The sequence below is a fragment of the Larus michahellis genome, chromosome 2 (assembly GCF_964199755.1).
Source record: "Larus michahellis chromosome 2, bLarMic1.1, whole genome shotgun sequence".
Classification (NCBI taxonomy): Eukaryota; Metazoa; Chordata; class Aves; order Charadriiformes; family Laridae; genus Larus; species Larus michahellis.
Window position 1 is genome coordinate 24,522,406 of NC_133897.1, and position 22,043 is coordinate 24,544,448.

The 22,043-nt window shown below is 39.3% G+C and overlaps 2 protein-coding genes across 20 annotated transcripts in view; one reads left to right on the forward strand and one right to left on the reverse strand.

Moving 5' to 3' along the window:
- Window positions 1-655: 655 nt before the first annotated feature.
- On the reverse strand, window positions 656-20,371 carry SLC25A40 (solute carrier family 25 member 40). Of its 11 annotated transcripts, none has more exons than XM_074574609.1 (12): window positions 20,054-20,371; window positions 18,878-19,004; window positions 18,463-18,581; window positions 16,324-16,383; window positions 15,029-15,135; window positions 14,374-14,441; window positions 12,533-12,657; window positions 11,088-11,261; window positions 7,556-7,665; window positions 7,155-7,236; window positions 5,023-5,103; window positions 656-1,302 (listed from the first exon to the last, which is right to left on the reverse strand). In XM_074574609.1, exons 3-12 carry the CDS (start codon window positions 18,554-18,556, stop codon window positions 1,187-1,189), a joined length of 1,017 nt encoding a protein of 338 aa, XP_074430710.1. In that variant the 5' UTR covers window positions 18,557-18,581; window positions 18,878-19,004; window positions 20,054-20,371; the 3' UTR covers window positions 656-1,186. The 11 variants fall into 11 exon arrangements, with proteins under 11 accessions (XP_074430710.1, XP_074430711.1, XP_074430718.1 ...); XM_074574610.1 differs by lacking the exon at window positions 20,054-20,371 and adding an exon at window positions 19,590-19,982; XM_074574617.1 differs by having other exon boundaries at window positions 673-1,302; window positions 7,144-7,236; window positions 20,054-20,190.
- The window catches only part of DBF4 (DBF4-CDC7 kinase regulatory subunit), a 34,488-nt gene continuing 14,580 nt past the window's right edge, over window positions 2,136-22,043 (forward strand). For 2 of the 9 annotated variants that reach the window (XM_074574598.1, XM_074574599.1), the window contains exons 1-3: window positions 2,136-2,255; window positions 2,424-2,510; window positions 2,620-2,735. In XM_074574598.1, coding sequence (XP_074430699.1) covers window positions 2,491-2,510; window positions 2,620-2,735 — 136 coding nt within the window. In that variant the 5' untranslated portion in view covers window positions 2,136-2,255; window positions 2,424-2,490. Of the gene's footprint in view, window positions 2,256-2,423; window positions 2,511-2,619; window positions 2,736-19,597; window positions 19,878-20,070; window positions 20,416-22,043 lie in introns of those variants that run through there. The other 7 variants (XM_074574605.1, XM_074574607.1, XM_074574606.1 and 4 more) reach the window with 6 other exon arrangements.

Here is a 22,043-nt window from a genome sequence, read left to right on the forward strand (position 1 = left end):
TACTTCTGTCCTGCACCTTATGCTGTAACTTTGTACCAAACATCTTTCCAACTAGAGCTTTTTTCAGCACGTGATGAATCTTCACCGAGGCTGGACACAGGCTGGGATGCCTTCTTCATAGTAGAATAGGACCAAAGTCCATTTCTTGAAACGTTGGTGTCTTAATGACCTGACTACTGAGTTGCTTTTGTATCAGCACACCCCTTGTTAAAATATGCAAAACATAAAATGCAACCGCTTGGAACCACCTGTGCTTATGCCACCAGACCTGGCCTTCAGAACCAGGTGCTCCCACACAAACCGTGTATGGGGATGCTCCCCAGCAGGGAGCCTGGCCCTGCCTCGGAGCTTTGTGGCAGCGACAGCTTGTGCTGCCCAAAAATGTGCGAGGAGGCGTTTCTCCAGAACACCTGCACAGGCACTTGTCCTCAGCGCCTGGCTGTGCTTTAATTTCTTAGAGTGTTACCTTAAACGAAGAAGCCACGGCAGCATCTATCAATGTATTCACCAGGCTCTCTGGGTTTCTAATGAGCACAATGTATTTTTTCCAGTTTGACCTTAAAGAATTTTTCATTTTAAATAAACCTGAGAAGATGCCAAAGACTATTTTATAATATGCATTTACACAAAACATAGAGCTGAAAATAACAAACGTGCACAGAACTAAATATGTATTAAGCAAGAATAAATAAGCATTTATTGAATTCATTGTATATCAACCTCCTTACAGAGGAATAATCATCTATAATTGGAAGCCCAAAACATTTCTAGACATCATTTTAAAAACCCAAGAAAAAATCTTTTGTCAGACTGAAAATTAATACAGTGGAAGTTATTCTTCATTGCTGTGTCCAGCCTGAATTTTTTCACCTGTTAATCATCACTGAAGAACAGTCAGAGCACCTTTTTTATTATTTTTCTTTCTCCTTTTTTTTCTTTTTTCTCTCTAGCTGCAAGAGAAGTTACAAATCTCTGAAGATAGTTTAAAGGTCATGTGTATTTTCTTTGTCTCAAGAAAAAAGTAAATTTATCCTTTGTGAAACAGTTAAAAATGAAGTTGTATTTAGTTACCAAATGGTAATGGCAGAAATTTACTGTTAATTCTAGAAAATGCCTTGACGGATTCAAATTTGGCACAATACGTTTCACCATAGATTTTGACTTCACACAATCGGATGAAGGAGAATTAAGGACGTTGGTTCATTTTTTCATTTAAATGAGAAAAGAAAGACTTTCCATATTCATATGTGCTGATCATTATGGCGCAAGCAGGAGCAACTTTAAACAGCCGTGGAATAATACCTGCCCAGAAGAGAAAGGAAAGCATTCACTGTCATTTCACTGTCATTTGTTTTCAGACTGAAGTGCTGCAGTACTGTTTAGTGGTCGTGATATATTGATACCATAGTGGATCAGGGTAGAACTGGGATTCTACCGCTCCATAAAATGCTGAAATGACTGGCTGTAGGTATTACCACTGTAATAACCTTACGTGCTCACCTCTGCCGTGCTGCGTGACCTGCCTGGCTAAAGCCCATTGTGCCTCTGTCCCTTCTGCCTCTCCACGGAGGTGGAGCACCTTGACCTGCAGGGTTCCTTTGCTCCAGCACAGAAGAGGTGGCCCTGGACGCAGACCATGTGCCCTGTCAGTGGGGGCACTGTGGGATTTGTGGCACTTGTCTCACGTGGGACGAGCATGTGACCTCTCGGTGGGACAAGAGGTTCAGGAAGCCCCGAATCCTGAAATGGCTAAAGTTAGGGAGAAAAGGGCTCAAGTACCATGCTGGGCTGGGCCCTCTGCCATAGGTATGTGCCCCAGCCCTTCAAGCCAACTGTTAAGTAAAAAGAGGGATTCCCCTGCCACCGGCTCCTGAGACCTACAGCACCTTTACTGAAATAGATGGATCCTGGTCATGCGTATAAACAACAGGATTTCAGTGTTAAATGTCTCCCATTACAATCGTCTGTGATCTTGTCAGCAAAGTGTAGGAAGTGGTTCAGCTTACTTAGAGGTAGGAAAATCAGGCTGAATCCACTTGTCTGCACACAGCCATCTACTCCCATTTGAAATGCAAAGACGTTTGCATGGCGCTAGTGCAGATGACACGTAACCTACGGAAAACTTGTGTCCCTTCGGAAGGAAGCGGGCAGAATACCCTCAAGTCATCTCACCTACACGTGGGTGACTGAACTGAGGGGGTGGCTGATCAAGAGAATGTCTCTACACTCCGTTACTCACACGTCAAGACCTAAAGGTAGGTATCCGAAAAATCTATGAACTACATTCCACCCAAAATATCTAGTAATATTGATATTTTGTAATGTCGTGCATTCTGCTGGCAGCAGTGCTCTGAAACACGCTAATCCTGTTACCCATCTATGTCATCGCTGTACAGCACGTAAAGCCGTTTATTCTCTTTCAGCAAACATAAACAAGTCTTGCAAGTCTTCAACTATGTGGCCATTCACACGAGGAACCCCAATGAAGCAATGCAGTGCTGTCAACACTGGTAAGTGTCTTGGGCTTGGAACGTCTCTTGCAGTTGTTTAAGTATGAACTGCTATAGGCTTTTATCTCAGTACCATTTTAATCTCAATATCTTGTCATTTCCTCCTTAGGCTGCCAGGCACACAGGACAACACCTGTGCATCACTGAGGACTTCTGTGCATGGCAACAGCAGAGTATTGCCTCAGCCATTCCACAGACCAGGACAACAGCAGCCTCGGCCATCAGGTAGAACTTGCCGAAGATAGAAACGTATGGGAATGTCTTCCCTGACAGCCTGGGAGAAGGGTGTGCGGGGAGCCGAACGAGCGGTACTGGGAAATAAGGAACCTTAGGGAGCTGAGCATCCTGAAGTGGGCACACAGAAAGCCAAGAGCATTTTGTGACTATGAGCATTTTACATACATTCAGTGTTCAATTTTCAATCTCTGGTTGCTATACATAGAAAGGAGGTTATTCGAAAGCAAAACACTTCAAAAACAGTTTAGTTATGAAGTGATACGGTTTTAGTCTGGTGATACTTGTGCTAGTAAATTATTGACAGAACTACCTGAATGTACATATTCAACAAGGCAAAGTTTCACACCCAGGTAATGATTTGCTTTTGTTTGATGAATGATAGTAGTTCTTCACAAAAAGATATGAACCAGTAACTAGAATTCCTGAGGATGTGTAATCAGCTTGAACATTCACGCTGTGAATATCCCTTTGCACTGTGACAGGAGGCTGGAAACTCTTATTCTCTCAGTCCCTGTCAAACGTTGTGGTAATCCCAGACTGCCTTTGTGCATACTCAGGTGCACAGAGTGGGAAATGCTGAGCACCACCTGCGTTTCCTCTTAATTCTCACTTAGTCACAATACAGGAACGGGAAAGAAGGTAGATAGCGAGGGGACTTGGGGATGGCAGGTCTCAAAGGCCTCCGTTAACTGATAATCACAGCACAGCATACCTGCACACTCCCAAACTGGAACACAGTAACCTCCATATTCATATTTACTTGGATATGAATCGTGGACTGAGCAGTATGGAGCAAAACTTATAAGCATTCACCATGAAATGCATTTCTTTGAATGGTGGAAGAATGTTTAGGAATAGGTAGGTTGGAGGAACTTGGAACCTCGTATCAAGCCGTCATCCAGGAAAAAATACTCTATTTCATTTGATATGGGCTGAAATGACTGCAGACCTCTTGCTAAACACTCTGATGTTTATTAAGACAAATTTGATAATGGTGATGAACCACAGTGAAGCACAAGTATTTTGGAAGGTATGATACAAAATATGACTTTCTGTAAGGTACAAAAAAACCATCTAGAAGAGCCAGAGGACCATAGCAGCTTTTCTCGAATGGCTCCGTAGTCACCATACTACTACTCTTGAAGCCAGGGATGAAAACTTTCAGCCTCCCCCATTCAAATTAGGCCTCAACACCCCCATTCCTCTATGAAATAACAAGGCATAGACAAATCTACTGTAAAAATGCCCTCCATTCAGAACACAAGCATTTCCACTTGAAGTAGACTCTCAGAAAGAAAAAACTGAGAGATCGAAAAGGGATAAATTATATGATGTAGAGTTCTTTGTGTCTCAAGAACTCAGGATATCTGCTGTGATGTTTATTTGACATAATTACTCCCACCTAGCAAACAAATACTAATATAACTGCCATATCTTAGAGTCCTCTGTAAAAAACTGCATCGAAGTCCAACTTAAAATGAGTGCATCATAGGATAGATGGGATCTATCCTGGGCCTAGTATTCACAGGCCAATTATAGTATTTTATTATGTGAATTCTACTTCAAAATATCTATTCCGTACTCAGATTTCTTGGTTTCTCAATAATGCATCTTCTTTGAAGACTAGGAAGGGGAGACAGAAAAATACCACTGAAGCTTAAACTCTGTTTCTAAGACAGAAAGAACCAAAAACATTGAGCGTAGAAACCAGTATGAGATGAAGAACAAAAATTGGCATGGCTATTCCTAAATATAGGTGCTGCAACAATAGTGACCGTTTGGAAATTTTTAGCACTGGACTAAAAACTGCATCTAAGAAGCTTTCTCAGCCTAGAAACACGTCCATACTGTAGCTTCCAAACCTACAATCCATTAAACTTCCTTTGTACAAATTCTTTCTGAAAAAACCAAGTGTTATAGTTTATGAAATCAACAAATTATTTCAATTTGAAAAGACCTATTTCCTGAACCTTTTCCTACCATTTTTAATTGCCAATACAGCCATATTTGTCAAGCCCAATACCTCTATTTTTTAAGATATCATGTCCATCTTTGACAGCTGTATTTTAGTAATTTGTGAAGAGATTACCAAAATTCTCTCTGTATGTATGCATGTCTGTTGCTTTATATATACAAACTAGTCCGTAACTAAGAGCGTTCACAGAGATGGAAATACTACATAATTTATGCATGTTAACATCTATAATCACTTGGTAGTGATTAAAAAACTTTCTCTCTAGTCAGAGTTTTTTTAGAAAGATATAAAAAGATTTACCAGCAAATAATCCAGTAATCCCATTTTTAGCGACAATTTTCCTCATAGCTGCCCAGGTTGATGTACAGTCCCTCTGTGGAACTCAATACAGTACAAGAAAACAGTGAATTAAGCAATATATACAATGCCACAGAAAAATATTTTTAAAAATCAGAGACAGTCACTTCAGATGTAATTATTAGGTTTAATTAATTTTATGTTAATCTTATCCATACTATTCATACAGGATGTTAAATTCATACAGTATGCAAATTCATACAAGACTCAAGTTAAAACAGCATGACATGGAAGAACCTGTAGTAACGTCTGGAGTAAGAGGTATGAACAGACAAAATATTCCTTACTAGAGTAACTGACACAGTTGAAAAAAGTCACCTAGCTTTCAAATGAGCCGGTCCCTCTCTATGTCACTTTACACGTGCAGCTGGAAGACCATCAAAATTCAGATTTTTAATCAAGAACTTGCCTTTATGGTAAACTAAAGGTAAATCTAAAGGTAGGTTTTGAGAATTGATATCGTAAGAATAAATCATAAGAATGAATATAATAATTAAGCTAGGACACTGCACCTTATGCCTGAGTTTACAAAAATCAAATCCCCCCTAAATTTATAAATTAGTTTAAGAAAGTATGAGGTGTGGATCACAGTCCCTTGTAGAGCTAAATCAGATACTATAAGCAACCTAAATGCAGCAGCATCAAGAAGCAATCTGCATTGCAGACATACACAACTGTTGTAAATGGAGGAATTTTTTTGTGCTACTTCACTCTGCACGTACTGTTTTCATTGATCCATAACATGAAAGTGGTTAAGAAATTTTTTCCTAGATGAAATTTAAAACAGTTTCATAGGATCCACTCAGCAGGAACATCCCACAGCATCTGGAAGCTGCAAAATATTTTTGCAGCCACAGAGAGACAATATGTAGATGCATAGTCAGTGTCCAACTCTAACAGTAACTGGGTTTGGAAAGAATTAAACTAGTACAAGTTATAGATAACCATAATGAAATTTTAAATATATATTAATCTAGTTAATATCAGCCTAATAAATATAGGGCAGCTTGTGATTCAAAGTGGTATTAGCAATGAATTCTTACGTTCATCAGCACAAGAAAAGAACTGAAACACAGTAACTATTTCTATTTAAAGCTTTTTTGATCTTTGTCTGTTCTGCAATGAAATATAAATAAGTTTTTTCAAGAACTATACCAGAAAAAAATCATTTACCTGAGAGAATGAAAGCTCATGCCAAAAACTGAGCACTAAGTTTTCATAACAACTTTGTGAACTAGGGCCTTCAAATTAGTTTCTAAGCAGAAACTGTTTGGGTACTCAGCCTTTTTACTCGTCTGTAATCTTAAAGCCATGATCTAACATTAATGAAAGCCCCTCACTGGTCCAGGCCCCACGCAACGGAAGAAAAAGTTTTTAGATACAACTTGAATTTGTATAAAACACAGTGGTGCTCTACTGAACGCAGAACAAAAAAGACACTTCATTGCTCTTTCATCCTTTAAAGCTGTTAGGATATTCACTAATATGCTCTCAAAAATAATTTATTTGAAATCACACAAAAAGGAGGTAAAAATACACAACCTGAGCACAGTCCTTTCTCCTCTAACCTAATATTTAACAAAAGAGTATCGTTATGAAGGACCAAGTGGTAGTGAATGTGCAAACATTTTATCATGTTATTTTTATCAACTCCAAAGTCTTTTTCAATAGATCACTGTTCACCTGAATATTTTCTAAGAAATTAAATTTTTCCTATTTAAATATAGCTTGCTTAAATGTATACAAATTTGCAGTTGGTCTGCCTAAATGTAATAGCTATGGATTTTGCAGTTTATATTTTAAACAATCTTATTAACCTAAATGGTACTGAACTCCCACCTTTTCCCTCCTCCATGCCATTAATGAAAAATATTGTATTTATCCCAGGAGATAAAAAACATCCTACGAGATATTACAACTTGGAGAAGAAAAAAGGCCTCAGTGACAGAATTTTTAGATAAACTTTAAAAGACAAGACAAATATTTAAAATTCTTACCAAAAGTCTATATATTCAAACACTAGGTTTTATTTTTCCAAATGTTATACGCGTTTTTTCTCCTTACCAGCAACTTACTTTTTAAGGTCTCACTCTCCCAAAGTTGAGTCTGCCTATGCGTTTTCACTACATCAAATGGCAGAGTTATGACAGCTGCAATCTATCAAGAAAAGAAATCAGCTTTAAAGTTAGAGCACAAACAATTAAAATTTAATTAACATTTTTAAATTAAAGTGCACTCAATTTAAAACTAGATTTGATATTCCATGCACCTGATATTATTAAAAGTCTTGTATTTCAGAACACTGTAATTTATTGAGATATACCTAATCAGCTTGAATGCCAGGCCATGTGTATTTGAAGTAGGTGCACCCGAATACATACACCATTTCTGAGAAATTAATATAAAATCATTCCTCTTTTAAATAGTTCAGTAGTGGCAATAAGGAGTAGTACTAGAAACAAAAATATATACTTACAGAGCCAGATGCTGCTCCTGAAGTAAAAGCAATAAGAAATGTTGGTTCATGTGCACCAACTTCCTTACACATCTTCTTCTTGAAACGTTCATAATTATACCAGTATATTGCTAGGGTTATAAAAAAAATAAACTTGCTTTACAACACATTTGTATGTCAAATACAGAAATTCTTTTATCAAGTACAGATGTAAGAATTCTACTGCGGCAACACAAGAAACAAGAGCTGAAAGTAAAGTAGAAGTATTCTCTGTGATGATCCATGGACAGACTGCATTGTTCCCCTCATCCCCATATTCCAAATTTCTTCATATGATACAAGTTAGCCTAACCATTTTGTCATTCCCATGAAGTAACCCCTATGATAATACAACCTAACCCAAGCACTACAAAACTCACACACTGATTTTTTAAAAATTCAATTTAACATAAATCAAAACGTAGGCTTCTAATTATTTGCTATGTTTTCAGGCATATTTCACACATTTCATAGATCTCACTAATTCTACAAAAACGTGTTTCACACAAAAAGAAAGGTTGCTCCAGATTGCCTCATACTCTTCAGGGGGACAGAGTGTCAAATTTAATTCTGAGAGAATCAAGAAATACAATTTTCCTCTCTGAAATTACCAAAGGGGGAATGCCTCTGTGAGGACTGTCAAAGGCAAGTCTGACAAACAACTATTAGGAAAAACATCTGTTTCTGGTTTTGCCTTCTGCACTAAACTGCACTCTTTCTGTATTCTAACTAAAACTCTTTAAACTATATGCTACAGGGATGAATTATAGAGTGATTCCTTGTGGCAGTTGGTCAAATAAACACTGCAAATGACGGCTGCATATCCTGAAAGATAACTGTGCCTCATTCAGCACTGAGTTCTGCCAGTTGTGCCAGCAGAGAAATATTAAAGTATTTTCTTGCATGAAGGCTGCCAGCACATATGCCTGGCATCCGACATTTTGCAAAAGTAAATGTAGGCAGTATCTCAGAGGCATTCTCAGGGTTTGAGGAAAACCTGCTGTTGACATGTACATAACCCTAATTTAATATATATTATCTAAATCCAAAACTTTGCTTAAGCACCTGCAGGACTCCTTTCCTTTCCTTTTATGTTTATATTCTCTGCAACTCTGCTTAAAGAATGACTCGAGTATTATTGTTAACCCAGTTCTTATGCTTATACACGCTCAGTTTAATTTTTATTCAGTCTAGCTAGCCTCCCAAGGTACACGGCTTGAAGCTTATCATTCATACTTGGGCTAGTAACGCAGCAGGATTCTAATCACGCTGTGCTGCTTGAGTCACGCTGTGCTGTTTTCACAGAAGAGCTGCTTTCTCAATACAAATTGTTACAATAATTGTAATTCTCCTTGAAAGAGTGAACTTGAGCTAACTGCAGCAAAGGCGCAGACTGTGCTGTAAGAATACCAGAAACCATGATGCTCTTGGGCATTCAAACAGAAGAGCTAAGATTGAAGGTAATAAGGGAGCATATCTTAATGCATAAAGTATTTATAAGGAAAAAATAATCAGAAAACACATTTGGAAAAGGCATTAGGCAGCATTAGACACCCTTAACTTTATATTATCACAGTTTTGTGGCATTTAATTTTGTGGGATTTTTAAATACATTTTCCTTTACTCAGGCGTCAAATTGCCTGCTCACTTCTGGCTCTTTATCAATAGTCCTTTAGTCCTTACCCTATAAGGCAGTAGCTGCCTGTTAACCCGTGTCTCTACCTTTCCAGCACCTCATGATGTCTACAAAGTACTGGGCACAGACAAGTGCCCGCTGGCTGTGAGGTGGATGCCAGAGCAGTGTGGAGACGGACTTAAAAGTGAGGATGTTTTGGACTGGTAGAGGAACCACAGGCATGGCCGCAAGAATCTGAAAAGGGCTGAGAAGAACACACTCATCACCACAGTGCCCTGCCTTATACACTCTCTCACAGTCCTCTGATCTTCCTACTCTGTTAAAACCAGTGGAGGGGAGGAAGATGACTAGCTCCTGCCACGTTGCAACAGACAAAAAGCAGTAAGAGAACAAGAGTTTCTACTTGAAGTCAAACAACCGAAATTAGATGAAGAACTTCAGAGTTCCCTTACAAAGCTTAGCAGAGCAGGCTAAGAGAAAGATGCCATTTGGCAGAGAAGAAAAATAAGTACATTAAAAAATAAATATTGAACAGGAAGCACTTGGAGAAAAAGGCTCAGATGAATTCCGACAGTTATCTTTAGCCTTAGAGAAGGCATATTTCCATTGGTTCAGAAGCCTTCCCTATCACAGAAGGCTAAATTAAGCTCCTTCAAGTAACAGGATCCTTAAGCAGGAAGTACAGTCCAACCACAATCTTCAAACACCTACCAGTATCAAAGTGAAAGAAAACAGAGTGTTATTTATTCTGAAAATGGCTGAAATAACTTAGTTCTGTTAACTCACTTAACTGCTAAGTGCAATTTTTAACTAAATATCCTAATCACCTCCACCTGCCATGCATTGGTTTGGTTCACAGCCAATTTAAAATGTACTCCAGGTGCACACCAGAATGTGCTCAAATCCCATAGGAGTCCAACCCAATGATTGGTTCACTAGACTGTTTGGAACCACAGATTAAATTAGATGTCAGATTATTTTAAGAATGAAGTAGGAGAACAAAGGTAGCAGATCAAATATTTCAAGGGTTCTCTGCCTCCAAAAATGGGTTTGAAGCATTCTTCTAAGCCACCACAAGGTGTTCAAAAGTGTTATTCCTGGTACTGTCCAAAGGACAGAAACTGCTTCAAGTACAATTGATGCCTGATGATCCACAAGCGTCCTGACAAAAATGGGCCTCAAAGAGGCAGGGGCTTTCACCGCTGGCATTAAAAAGTCCTTCAGCAGTCTCCTCTCTAGCTCACGACATAGCAGAGTTGTGACAAAAAGGGAAAACACATGATCTTCTCTGTCCTAGTTATCTTAAGGAACAGCCCTAGCCATGCTCTGTATCAGACTTTTCTTCTTCTAGACTTTCAGCTTTGGAGCTTCACTAACAAGTGGTAGTCTATGGTGCTCTAGCTTCATGGTTTTTGGAGCAATTATACAAACTAATTCATCTTGCTAACAAAAATTCCTGAAGGCACTACTGTGTCACTCTCTATACATATTTTCAAAATTAAGTATCAGAACACTTAGATACAGCATGTTTCTCTATAAGGAAATAGCCATTATACATATCACAGAGAAATTTTCCTACTCAAACTCTTCAAAAACAGTCATTGCATAAGCTAAAGATGAGAAGAAACAGCCTAAGTACAGAGAAAGGGAACACAACAATGAATCCTAGCTGGTATCCACAAACAAAATGCGGGGGAAGGGGGAAATCAGGTCCTCAAAGAATTTATAAATAAAAGCACTCAAAAAAGAACAAGTAAAACTCAGTTATTCTTAAAGCTAACTATTAAAATTACCTAAAAGCAGAGAAAAAGTCTAAAAGAGTTATGCATAAACAGATCTTCTGATATAACACAAATTTGCACGGAAAATAAATCCTACCTGAGAAAGGAACATCTCTCAGAACAGTAGAACTCCAGCCCCTCCACAGGGAAAACCATCCGTCTGTAGCCACTTTACTGGTGATGCACGTGTACAGTTGATTGTAGGACAAACTGCGATACTGCATTCTAGTTCTGATCAGCTCCAGGGGGCTCACTACAGTAACTGAACCAACTACAAATGAGAAAAATATGGGCTTTTTTTAAAATCAACATTTACTATTAATATTTTCGGAACATTAAAGTCAGGTCTCACTTTGCTTTATATACTTGATTCCTTTCAACATTCCCATTTTCCTTGAAATAATTCCCAAAGTAAGTTTCCTTTACAGATAAGAATACCGTATCTATTCACAGTACCTAAACTTTCTGGGCACTCAAGCTACCTGCTGTTTTTCAATACTGGCACATTGTAATCCATGTAACATGTTAGGAATCCTCATTTCCAGATTTATTATATAAATAGGCTGAAAATTTAAAGTACTTATAAATATTAATTTTCAATAATTGCAGTTTTTAAGTGTAACTTGAAGAACATCAGCTTGGGGTTTTTTTTATTAAGGACAGAAACGATGGTTGCAGATTAATCTTTTATTGATTTCTATTGATTTCTTTGCTATTCTTATTTTAATCTCTCAAGAATATTTAGCAGGCAATCTGTATCTGATAAAGCAACTCCCTTGCACCTTGTGGAAAGATCAGTGAGTCACCACCACTAATGAGCTCCCATCACACATGTAACAGACTTTAACGATTTTACTATATCCAAGAACTTATCTCCTGTTGCTGGGATAAGGTTTCTTTGACATGTGAATTTAAAATCTGGAGCAGCCTAATAAGAACGATTTGCCACATCACTACAGAATAGCAATTCTTTTTCCACTAGTCTTTCAGTCCCCCTCTTAGTTGTCACAAGTGGAATATGGAACTACATCCTCTGAGTCCTCTAAGAAAGCCCAGAAATATATGACCTGAGCTACTTCTACAAAAACAGATGAGGAAAAGGATAAACAAAAGTAAGAAAATAAAAAAACAAATTCAGTCCCCTTTACATCATACAGCAGTAAAACCAGTACAAGCTCAATTTCATTTTCCTTGTAATTACCTATGTAGCTTCCATTATAAAAAGAATTATGTTTATTATTAGATTCACGACAGAACAGACTTAAATTAAACTGTCCTTGGTAGAAGTCTAGAAATATAAAATTTTGAACAAATTACAAACATAGTGAAAGTGTAACAGCACATTATTCCGGGTCAGAAGGTTATGTTGCCCAAGAAATACTGCGTAATTACAGTATTCTTTCCTATGCTTAGCTCCACGTAATATTATCCCCCATTTAAAGCCACAGCAAATTTACTTTAAAAACAAAACAAAACAAGAAAACAGCATACAGGTATTCAGGTATTTTATTTCAGTTTTCTCTTTAACAGATGACAACTTACATCTGCTTAAGGAACCTGCAAGAACTGGAATGTGTTCATCATCCTTTCCTAGTCTAGATTTCAGAGCTTCACTCAGTTGGTCATAGCAGGTAAAATAGATTACTGTGGTAGGAAGTGCCATTATTCTAAAATATAAGAGAGGGAATCTAAATTAATACGAGGAAAGCAGGAGCATAAAGTCAACCATCCTGTAGGGATATTTTGCTTAAATAAGGAAAAGTTAAATCTCCAGCTATGTGTTACGGATGAAGAAAAAGCATTAATCCCATGGCTTTGATTCACTGCCTCTAGTTCAGAGTTTCAAATTCATGGATTTCCCAGTTTTCTAGTTTTTCATTTCATTAGGAAAAAATATAAGTGCAATGCTGGTGGATTATCTCAGTCAAAACCTATTTTATGTCAGCTTCAGAACTATTTTGATAAAGGAATGGAATTGAAAGATCTGAATATGATGCAACCAAACAAAACATTATGGAAGTAGCTACTAACCTTAATGTTTTATTCATTTAACAATTGGAGAGTATTTTCTCTATCTTAATCAACACTTACAATTCTCACTACTTGAAAGACAATGTGGGATGAGTAAATATAAGCTTTTTCCATTCCAGTATAGTACAGACTATAATAACAGCAGCTAGATCTTATAATCATTCAGCGTAAGGGTAACACACCACACCTTACTATAAAATGGCAATTACATTTCTGCGTTATGTCTGTGCCAATATAGCATGTACCATCATTACCAAAAAACAGCGAAGACTCTCATGCTTGGAAAACCAACAAGCCATAGTATAGATTTTCTTTTAAAAACTGTATACCTCTCTCCAGTCAAGAAGCTGGTTCTTCTCTGCTGGAGTACAGAACACGAGTTGAAGGAAAAACCTCTCTGTCATGGCTGAAATACAGACCTCTTAGTTCAGTTAGGCCTAAAGATTTACATACTGGAATTGCCACGTGCTGCAGGATAAATAACAAGGCCTGAGCTCCACCATGCTTTCCTTTTTTTGTGCCTATATACTGAGCACTGCAAATCAAAAATGTACCAGTGCTGTCCCACTGGGCAATACTTCGTGTCTTACAAGAATACAACTTCAATATACATGTTAGATTTGATCACTTTCTTGGACTGTTTATGGAGGAGGACATAATGATAGAGGTATTGATTACTACCTGTATCAGGTTAATATAAATAAAAAGATAAAACACTTGGGTGGTGTTTAGCCTAAAGAGAAGAGCAGGAAGAGATCTGATGACAGTGTTTAAATACATAAATTGTTCTTGTAGAGACAAAATGAATGATCTGTTTCCCGTGACAATGTTGGATAGGATAAAAACCAAAAAAGTTCTCTGGAATAAAGAAGATTCTAGTTAGATATTTTAAAAAAATTAAGTAAAGGTAATGAGGTGTAACGCTAGAGTGTCTGTGGAAACAGCTGTGTTGCTTATTGCAAGTCATTAGTAACAAGCTAATAGATAGCACTTATCTATCAAACACTAGCACTCTCTAACAATCAAGTTCGATCCTATGATTCGATGATGCTATCAAGGGGACAGGTACAGTAAGGATGCCATCTCTAAAAGGCAGAATGAAAAGTCTTTCTGCTTAACTCCTGAGAATATATCAAAGAACTTGCAAGGAGAAATCTCAAGATGTAGCAAAAATTACACTGTCGCTAGATGTTTCTGACTGAACTGATTACATCATTATCTGTAACTTCAGAATTTACCAAATTTTTAAAATCACTTAGAAATAAACACACTAATTTGTCTAAATAATGAAGTAATTTTTCTTTTAATGATAACTTGTAACATGTTACCAAAAAAAAAAATATTCAACTTACAGTGTTGGGGGAAGTCCACTCCACAGTGACTTAATTCCCTCTATTTGAATAATTTTCACAAATGCATCCTAAAAATACAACCAGGCAAAGAGCAATAATTAGCTACAAACTTTTGTACTCAGTAATATATTTTAGCTGTCAGAACATAAAATTAATGTATTAAAACGTATGTTTCTAAAATGGCTTATCATTGCAACATCCCAGTTTTTAAACTGCTAACTCTAGCTATCATATTTAATGACACCAATAGTTCCACTGACCTGAAGAGAAATATTTGTATGACTGAAATTAAGAATTTCCTTCCATCTTTAAAAGACCAAAGTAGCAAGTTTTTATCAGTAACTGACAGCCCTGTGAATAAGTTATTTTCAGAACTAATACAACATAGCAGCAACTTGTGGAAACTTTCTTAAAATAATCCACTAAAATATTTTTTTAATACATAAAAAAAGTTCTAGGCATGTAGCAATTAACTCTCAATGAGTAAAAGTAGAAGGTATCATTAATCACCATATAAATTACAGTGTAACCACACAAACACCCTCTGAAATGGTAACAGATTCTACCAGAACTTGAAAACAAACAATAAATTTCCAGTATGCCACTTAAAAATGTTTTTAACATACAGTTTTATATAAATGTAAAATGTTCTTACCAACGTCCCTTTGAAATGCCCAGGTTTTTTATACCATGCTTTGCTGTCCCCATTCTCACAAACACATATATGATCCATAAGGCCATTGGAGTATACAAAACACTTTCCTAATAAAATGGTGTATAAGAATATAGTTAATGCATAAAATTGTTTTTACTCAGCAGCAATTTCAAATTGGATATAATGGCAACACAGATTTATTTCTGGTGAGACACTGAGGGGCAAAATAATTTTGGAAAGTCAATGATGACAAATTAGGTAAAAGGAAAAAGGGAACAAATGTACTCCTCAGAGTGCCAAACTAAATGAAACTGCCCTCACAGGCTCCAGGGAACATGTTTATGTTATACTACTATCTGCTCAAGGCTAAAAAGAACACAAGACCTGAATGTCACTATTGTATGTAAATATGTGAACATCTTTCAGACTTTTAAATCTTTTATTAAGTATCCTCAGCATCCACATTACAAGTGGAGGCATTATGTCTTAGGTCAGACTGTATTCATACCAGATCATCCTCTCTACTTGTTTTTCATTTCTTCTACATCATGTACTTTTAACCTGTTTGATAAAATATTATTGCCATTACAAAAACATACTTTGAGCTTTACATTTTCAGATTTCTGAAGGGTTTAGAATTTACTATAAAAAAAAAAGGATAGAAGGCACAAGTATGTTTCCTGATTTACAGCAAGCGTGACTGCAAATATTCATCTCCACATACAACATAGAGCACCAGTCATCTCCTTTCCTTTTGAATCTCATTTATTAATTACAACTAATAGTAGGAATCATTTGCATATCTTTGAGTGCACAATGTCTTCATCTATTTAGAACCCAAGTGGCAAGTGGCTTAGGTAAGACTTACCACTCTTTTTCAAAAGTCTCTGGGTTATGGAGGAGATGAACTTTGATATAGCATCCTGATCCCATAAGCCCTCTGATGAAATATTCAGTTATTTATAATAGCTTTTTTTAAAAACTCAACTCAGTAATAGTTGTACCTTCTGACACAATGAAAATACTAAGACAGACAGAAAAAAACCCTGTTTAAAATAGTATGTATTTATGGGATTATTTTTTCCACCTGTGTCTGTTCACTAGCACATTCTGTCTTTAGCAATTTCAATACATACTGCTGTGTTGCTCTTTCCCCCCCACTTACGCTGAAGAAACAAATATAACTATTGCAAAACAAAAAAACCCATTCTGTAGCTCAGCATTATGACAACTATTAGCTAAGTACAACAGCAAAAAGCAAACTGTGTCCTCCATTACAATACACATTTATTTACCTTTGGAGAATGGATTGGTTTGGGCTTGCAGTCGAGTTTTGATAACATCAAGAGGAGTTACTAAAATGAAACAGAAGTCATTTAGAAGCACCCTGCATGCCTTGAAAAGGTACAAGTGTACAGATGCCTTACCATGAATTTCTATGACTTTTTTTTTTTCCAGAAGGAAAAAAAGAGACCTGTTTTACAATGTTATCAGACAGAGGAAAAAAAGGAGAATTACAAATCCCATATGGTTTGCAAGTGACCATATGTATCTTTTCTAATTTACTAACAGTTGCACAGACAACAAGTATTAGAGATACACAAAGCTCATCCAAAAACCATTGTGTCATCTTCTCTGAAAGTGCTAAAACTTGTGCTGTTTTGCTGTGCTGCTAATCTTTTATAAATGGTATACCACAAGGCATACGATATCAGATTTTGGTCTCAAGCACATAAAATATACAGCATTTTTCATGTGTTTATTCTTTTCCAATAAACTGATCGCAATAGTGATGTTCAAAAGAAAAATGTTAAACTCATGACGTACTTTCCTTCTGTGCTGTATGTAGACAAGATCTAAAACTTCAGAGTTGTTGAAAAGTTAAGTGAAGGTTTAGTGAACATTTCAGTGCTTCCCCTCCAGCCCTTAAAATTATTACGGGCCTAGACATGCTGAACACTGCAGTGGCTGGTCAGCTGGACCAGCCTCTACTGATTATACTGACTGAGGTCTCAACTCAGTTGCCTACATACAAGCAGCTAGTGCCATCTGAATCTCTAAGGTATCCAAAATACCTACACAGTTGACAGAAAAGATACAGGCTCTACAGCCTTACTTACTAAGCAGCAGCTAGAGGCTAAGTCAAATATCTACGACGTCTCACTGAACACATTCCTATGCACAGGCAACAGACTTGCACCTTAGCTCTCTACTGGTGCCTCTCAGCTGACTAATAGCAGGTTGAATACTCAGCTCACATTTCCATATCTAAATGCAGGGATCTAATTGTGATTCCTGCAGCTCAATTCAGTGGCTTAAAGTTTGGCATCCAGCAGCATTTTGGCCACTTGCACATATTCTGCATCGTCTCCCAGCTGTCACTTCAGAAAGGTGCCAGTCTCCTGTACCTCATGAGGTCTCAAACACCAACACCTTACACTGTTCTAGAATCCTGTGTACACACAGTTGAAATCCATGTTGGTAATTCCACAGGTCTGATGTAGCTTTGCTTGCTACTTTATCTAACATCACAGAACACATGGTAAAAAGGCAGAACGAAAAGACTATGAATTTGACAGGTTCCTGGTAAGATCCTGTTTTGTAAAAATTTCGAAATTTTGTGGGGGCAAAATAATGTTTAGAAAACTGCACATTATTGTGCAGCATAATCCGTGTTAAAAGTCAGAACGGCTAGCTAAGCCAAAAAGCAACTGAAATGTGACGTATAAGCTAATGAGCTTGGAGAACTCCAAGGGACATGAAGTGCTGAATCTAACCAACCAATGCCTCCTTAGATACGCATGGGGGAGGAGGTCCTGAGTGAGATGACTGAATATGAAGCAGAAGATGAATTGCACAGACTATCCAGAAGTTTAAAAGACTAACAAAAAGCTATCCTTAAAAGCAATGTTCAGGGAGAAAAAAAACCCAAACAATAAATGGCTTTGACAGTGTAAGACATCACAGCAGAATAAATTAATATTACTACTGAAGTGGTAACATGAAGGGGATATCTCACAGGGGGCCAGCCTTTCGGGATTTGTGTCTTGTACTGTAAAGTAGACTCTAATATAAAATCTATTTTTTAAGCAGCGGGAAGTATGGAAATTAATTTTTGTTATTAATTTTGTTTCTTGCAGAAAGAAAGCAATGAATTACTACACCAAGAGAAAAAAAGACATAGAAATTAAAAGTTAATAAAATTATTCTTATTTTCAAAAATGATTAAAGATTATCAGGGACAGAAAAGATTTCAACTAACCACAGTGTTAAAATACAAAAAAAAAAAAGAGAAAACTATCCAAAAAGATCCTTGTTTAACCTATTAGTGGAAATTTATAGCCCATATATATGCAGACATCATGCTGAGTCAAACTGAAGAGTAATGACTTTGCAAAGATTCTCTCTGTGGCAAGCTTGATAATTTGCCTTACCAAATAATGATGTAATTATAGCTCCACAACAAGAGGCTATTGCTTGCTGAATAATGGTTGGTTTATCTAAATTGCTGTCACTCATTTCAGCCATGGCTTTATCTCTGGAGAAGAAAAACCTGTTAGGGAACAGAAAAACATTTTTCAAGACTATGCTCAAAACTTGCAGAAAAATCAAAGGAAAAAAAATCTTTAATTTTCATTAATACATTATGTATAAGGAGCAAAAATGTAAATATTAGTTTTCTATTGGCATACAAGCATCTCTGTAATTTTTTGAAATTAGAGTATTTGTGCCATGTTTTGTAAATAATCTAAGTTTTTGAAATGACAATAAATCATTCAAATTGTTCTTACATGAATTACAATGTTTATATTTTTTTGTAAACCACATTAAATATTTAACATGTATTACCTCTTTCTGAAACAAAGGGTTTAGGAGCATGTAAATAATCCGTACAAAGATGAATTCCCAGCCTGCGGCCCATAAACTGTAGCACAGCAGAATAATTCATCTAGTCCTCCTCTCGCTTCTGTCATTCCTGTGAGAAAATCCAGAGAGGTCTCCTGCTTGATCCAACAGTCACGGCCAACTAGTGATGACTATATCCCCTGGCAAGCTCTTCACGCAATGAACAGCAACTGACTAGTTTTAACGCTACTATTAAGTACTAATGCCTTGAACAAATCCTGCTGCGTGGCTGCACAGGCAAACTTGCAAACCCATAGGAATGTACTCACAGTATCTAAAAATAAGGAGCTGATATATTCCCAGTATTTGCAACTAGCCAGGACAGAATAAAAAAAATAAAACATTCCAGGACATAAAATCCTCAGTAAAGGCGTATCTTTCAAAATGCACATTGTGCATAAGTGCAGTCGTAATTTTTGTTAGTTTACATTGATCTAAGCTTTTTATTTGATCTACAGGAACACGTTTTGCTATTTTTACTAAGTTACAAAAAAAAAAGATAAGGAAGATTGAGCTTCATCAAACAAGATCCGCCTCTCAGATACTAACAACTTCTGATTTGGGGGGGGAAGTATTTTTTAATATAATTTTTAAGTTATTTTATAACAAAACCACTTTCCAGAACAGCATATATCATCCGTTTATATGCACCAACCGGGCTGTGATCTCCAGAGGCAAAGCAATGGCAGCGCGGAGCTTCCTCAGGCAGGCCCCCCCCAGCCCCGGCGCGGCCGCGGGGGGTGAAGCCGGGCCCGCCATCTGCCCTGCCCTTGAGCCGGGGATCGCCCGGGGCGGGGAGGAGGGAGCCTGCGGACCGGCAGCTCGCCGAACCGGGTAGTTGCTCCTCGGAAGGCCCTTCCCCACCTTGCCGGGGCCGAGCGGAGAGGCTCTTCCCCTAGATTCCTGCTGAGGAGGGCACCCACCGGCCCGCCCGGCCCCTGAGGTGAGGGAGGGAGGCGGCGCCCCTCTCCCCGCCTCCCACAGCAACGGCCCCCCACACCGAGGGACCCCTTTCCCTTCCGCCCCCTCGTCCCCTTCCCTTCGCAGCTCCGCGCCCCTCACCCCGCCGCGCTCCTCCCTCCGCCCCCAGCGCTCGGCCCCCGCCTGCCCGCGCCCTACCGCCCCTCGGCCTGGCCGTTGGTGGCACGCTGTCGGCGGCGGGCGCCGCGCTGCGGGAGGAGGAGAAGGAGGAGCGAGGCCCCGCGCGGCGGGCCGGGGCCGAGGCCGGGGCCGGTGGAGGCGGGAAAGCCCGGTGAGGGGAGGTCAGGCGCGGCACCGCTCGGAGCTCCGCGCCGGCCCCGGCGGCGGAGAGGGCCGGGAGCCCGGCGGGAAGGGAGGGCTTGGAGCCGCCGGTGGAGGGGAGCTGAGCGGCCCTGCCGAACCCCGGGCGCAGGTCGGCCGGCGGGTGGAGAGGAGGATGTGACTCCGCGGGAAGATGAAACCGAGCGCTGCGGAGGCCGGCGACAAAGGAGCTCGTCCCCGTAAGCGGCGGGTGGCTGTGACGGCCCGGGGGGGAGCTGCCGCGTCCCGGCTCGGCGTAGGGGGGTTCCGTGCTTTCAGTGGGGTGGCTTCCAGTCGCGGCCTGGTGCCGGTGCCGCCTCCGTGGCTCTCGTTGGGAGCCACCGCCGTCAGCCCGGTGCCGGGTCGGGGCCTCCTGCCTCTCTCAGGCCGGCGGGTAAGCGCGGCTCGGGCTGGCTTTGTGCACCCGACGGCACAACTTTTGCGGGGTTTGGGGAGCCAAACGTAAAAGTGCGTAACTAAAACAAGGTAGCTGGCTGACTTGTTCTGTTTTACAAGGTGCTTGCGGTGCAAAGGAGGCAGTAGGGACGCCGAAATTCGGTAGGCCGCTGCTGTGTGAACTGCCCCAGCCGGTCTGTGCTGGTACCGGGAACCAGGGTGGTGCGCTGGGAGAGGGAACTCCCGGGCACGTTAGGCCCAGGGTATTAAAATGCGGTCGCTTTGCAAGGGAGAGAGAGAGCCTTTACTGCTGTTGCAGTACTGCTAACTCACTCCAAACTTTTGATTATCCCTAAGAAGCTTAATGTGTATTTTCCAATATTAATTCCTCTATTTAGCATATCAATTTTTGAGCTGCCCTGACCATCACGTGTGTGTGCTGGGTATAACACCATATTTGATCCCTGGTCAGCTACGGAATTTCACATGCACACCTGCGTATCATCCCCATTTTTTTGTTTAGATTCTGGATCAGTTTCACTGTCCTAAGCCTCCTCGCTTTCTTATTTCTCTCTTTTGGTCTCCTAGATTCTACAAAGCTGATTGCTCTTCCTGCTTCGCTTATGTGTGTTCATAACCATTGCTTACAGAAGCTTGCAGTGTGAGTGGTGGTTCTGCTCCCTCTCCCATCTAAGACTGGTTCAGGGTCTTCCAGAGAATACATAACAGAGGGACTGGTTTGCCTGTTGGCTTTTTGTCTCCAGAAGAGGCCTGCTCACTTCCTGCAGCAGCCCCCATTGTCTGTTTTGAGCTTCTCCAGAAGAGAAGCAACCAGGAGTAGGATGTCAGTCACTGAGGAAGGAAAGACTTATGTGATTCTTGGATGGTTCTGTCTCTGTCATTGGTTGTAAATGGATTCCTGTGGAAGTATCTAAGAACAGAGAAGGTATAATTACTTTCATCTAATAATATTATTCTAGTTGCCAGCTATGTTTAGCTACAGGGACTTCATGGGTTGCACTTCTGTGCGTTCAGGACCCCTCAAAATATTCCTCTTCCTCGTACTTGTACAGCCTCCCCTAGAAATCACATCTTAGTATTGACAGCATTCTTAGGGGTAAGCTACATGGGGCTGCCCTGTTGCATAGAGAGTCAGTTCCTGTTTTTCATTTTGTACTTGATTCCTGGTTTTGTTTGGTGCCCCATAGCTCTTCTGCTAGAACAGGCTGTTTACCCATTCTCTCTTGTGTTCTTCTTGATTTTGTATATCTGTATTCTTTTTCCCCCTAAATCATTTACTTTACAGACTGACAAAGTCTTAATCTACAAGGTCGTTCTTCATCCATGTTACTCTTTTGCAGGCTGTATTTAAGATGTAACTGAGTCCTGGATTTATGAAGCGGCATAATAAAATTACCCATTTTCTTTTCTG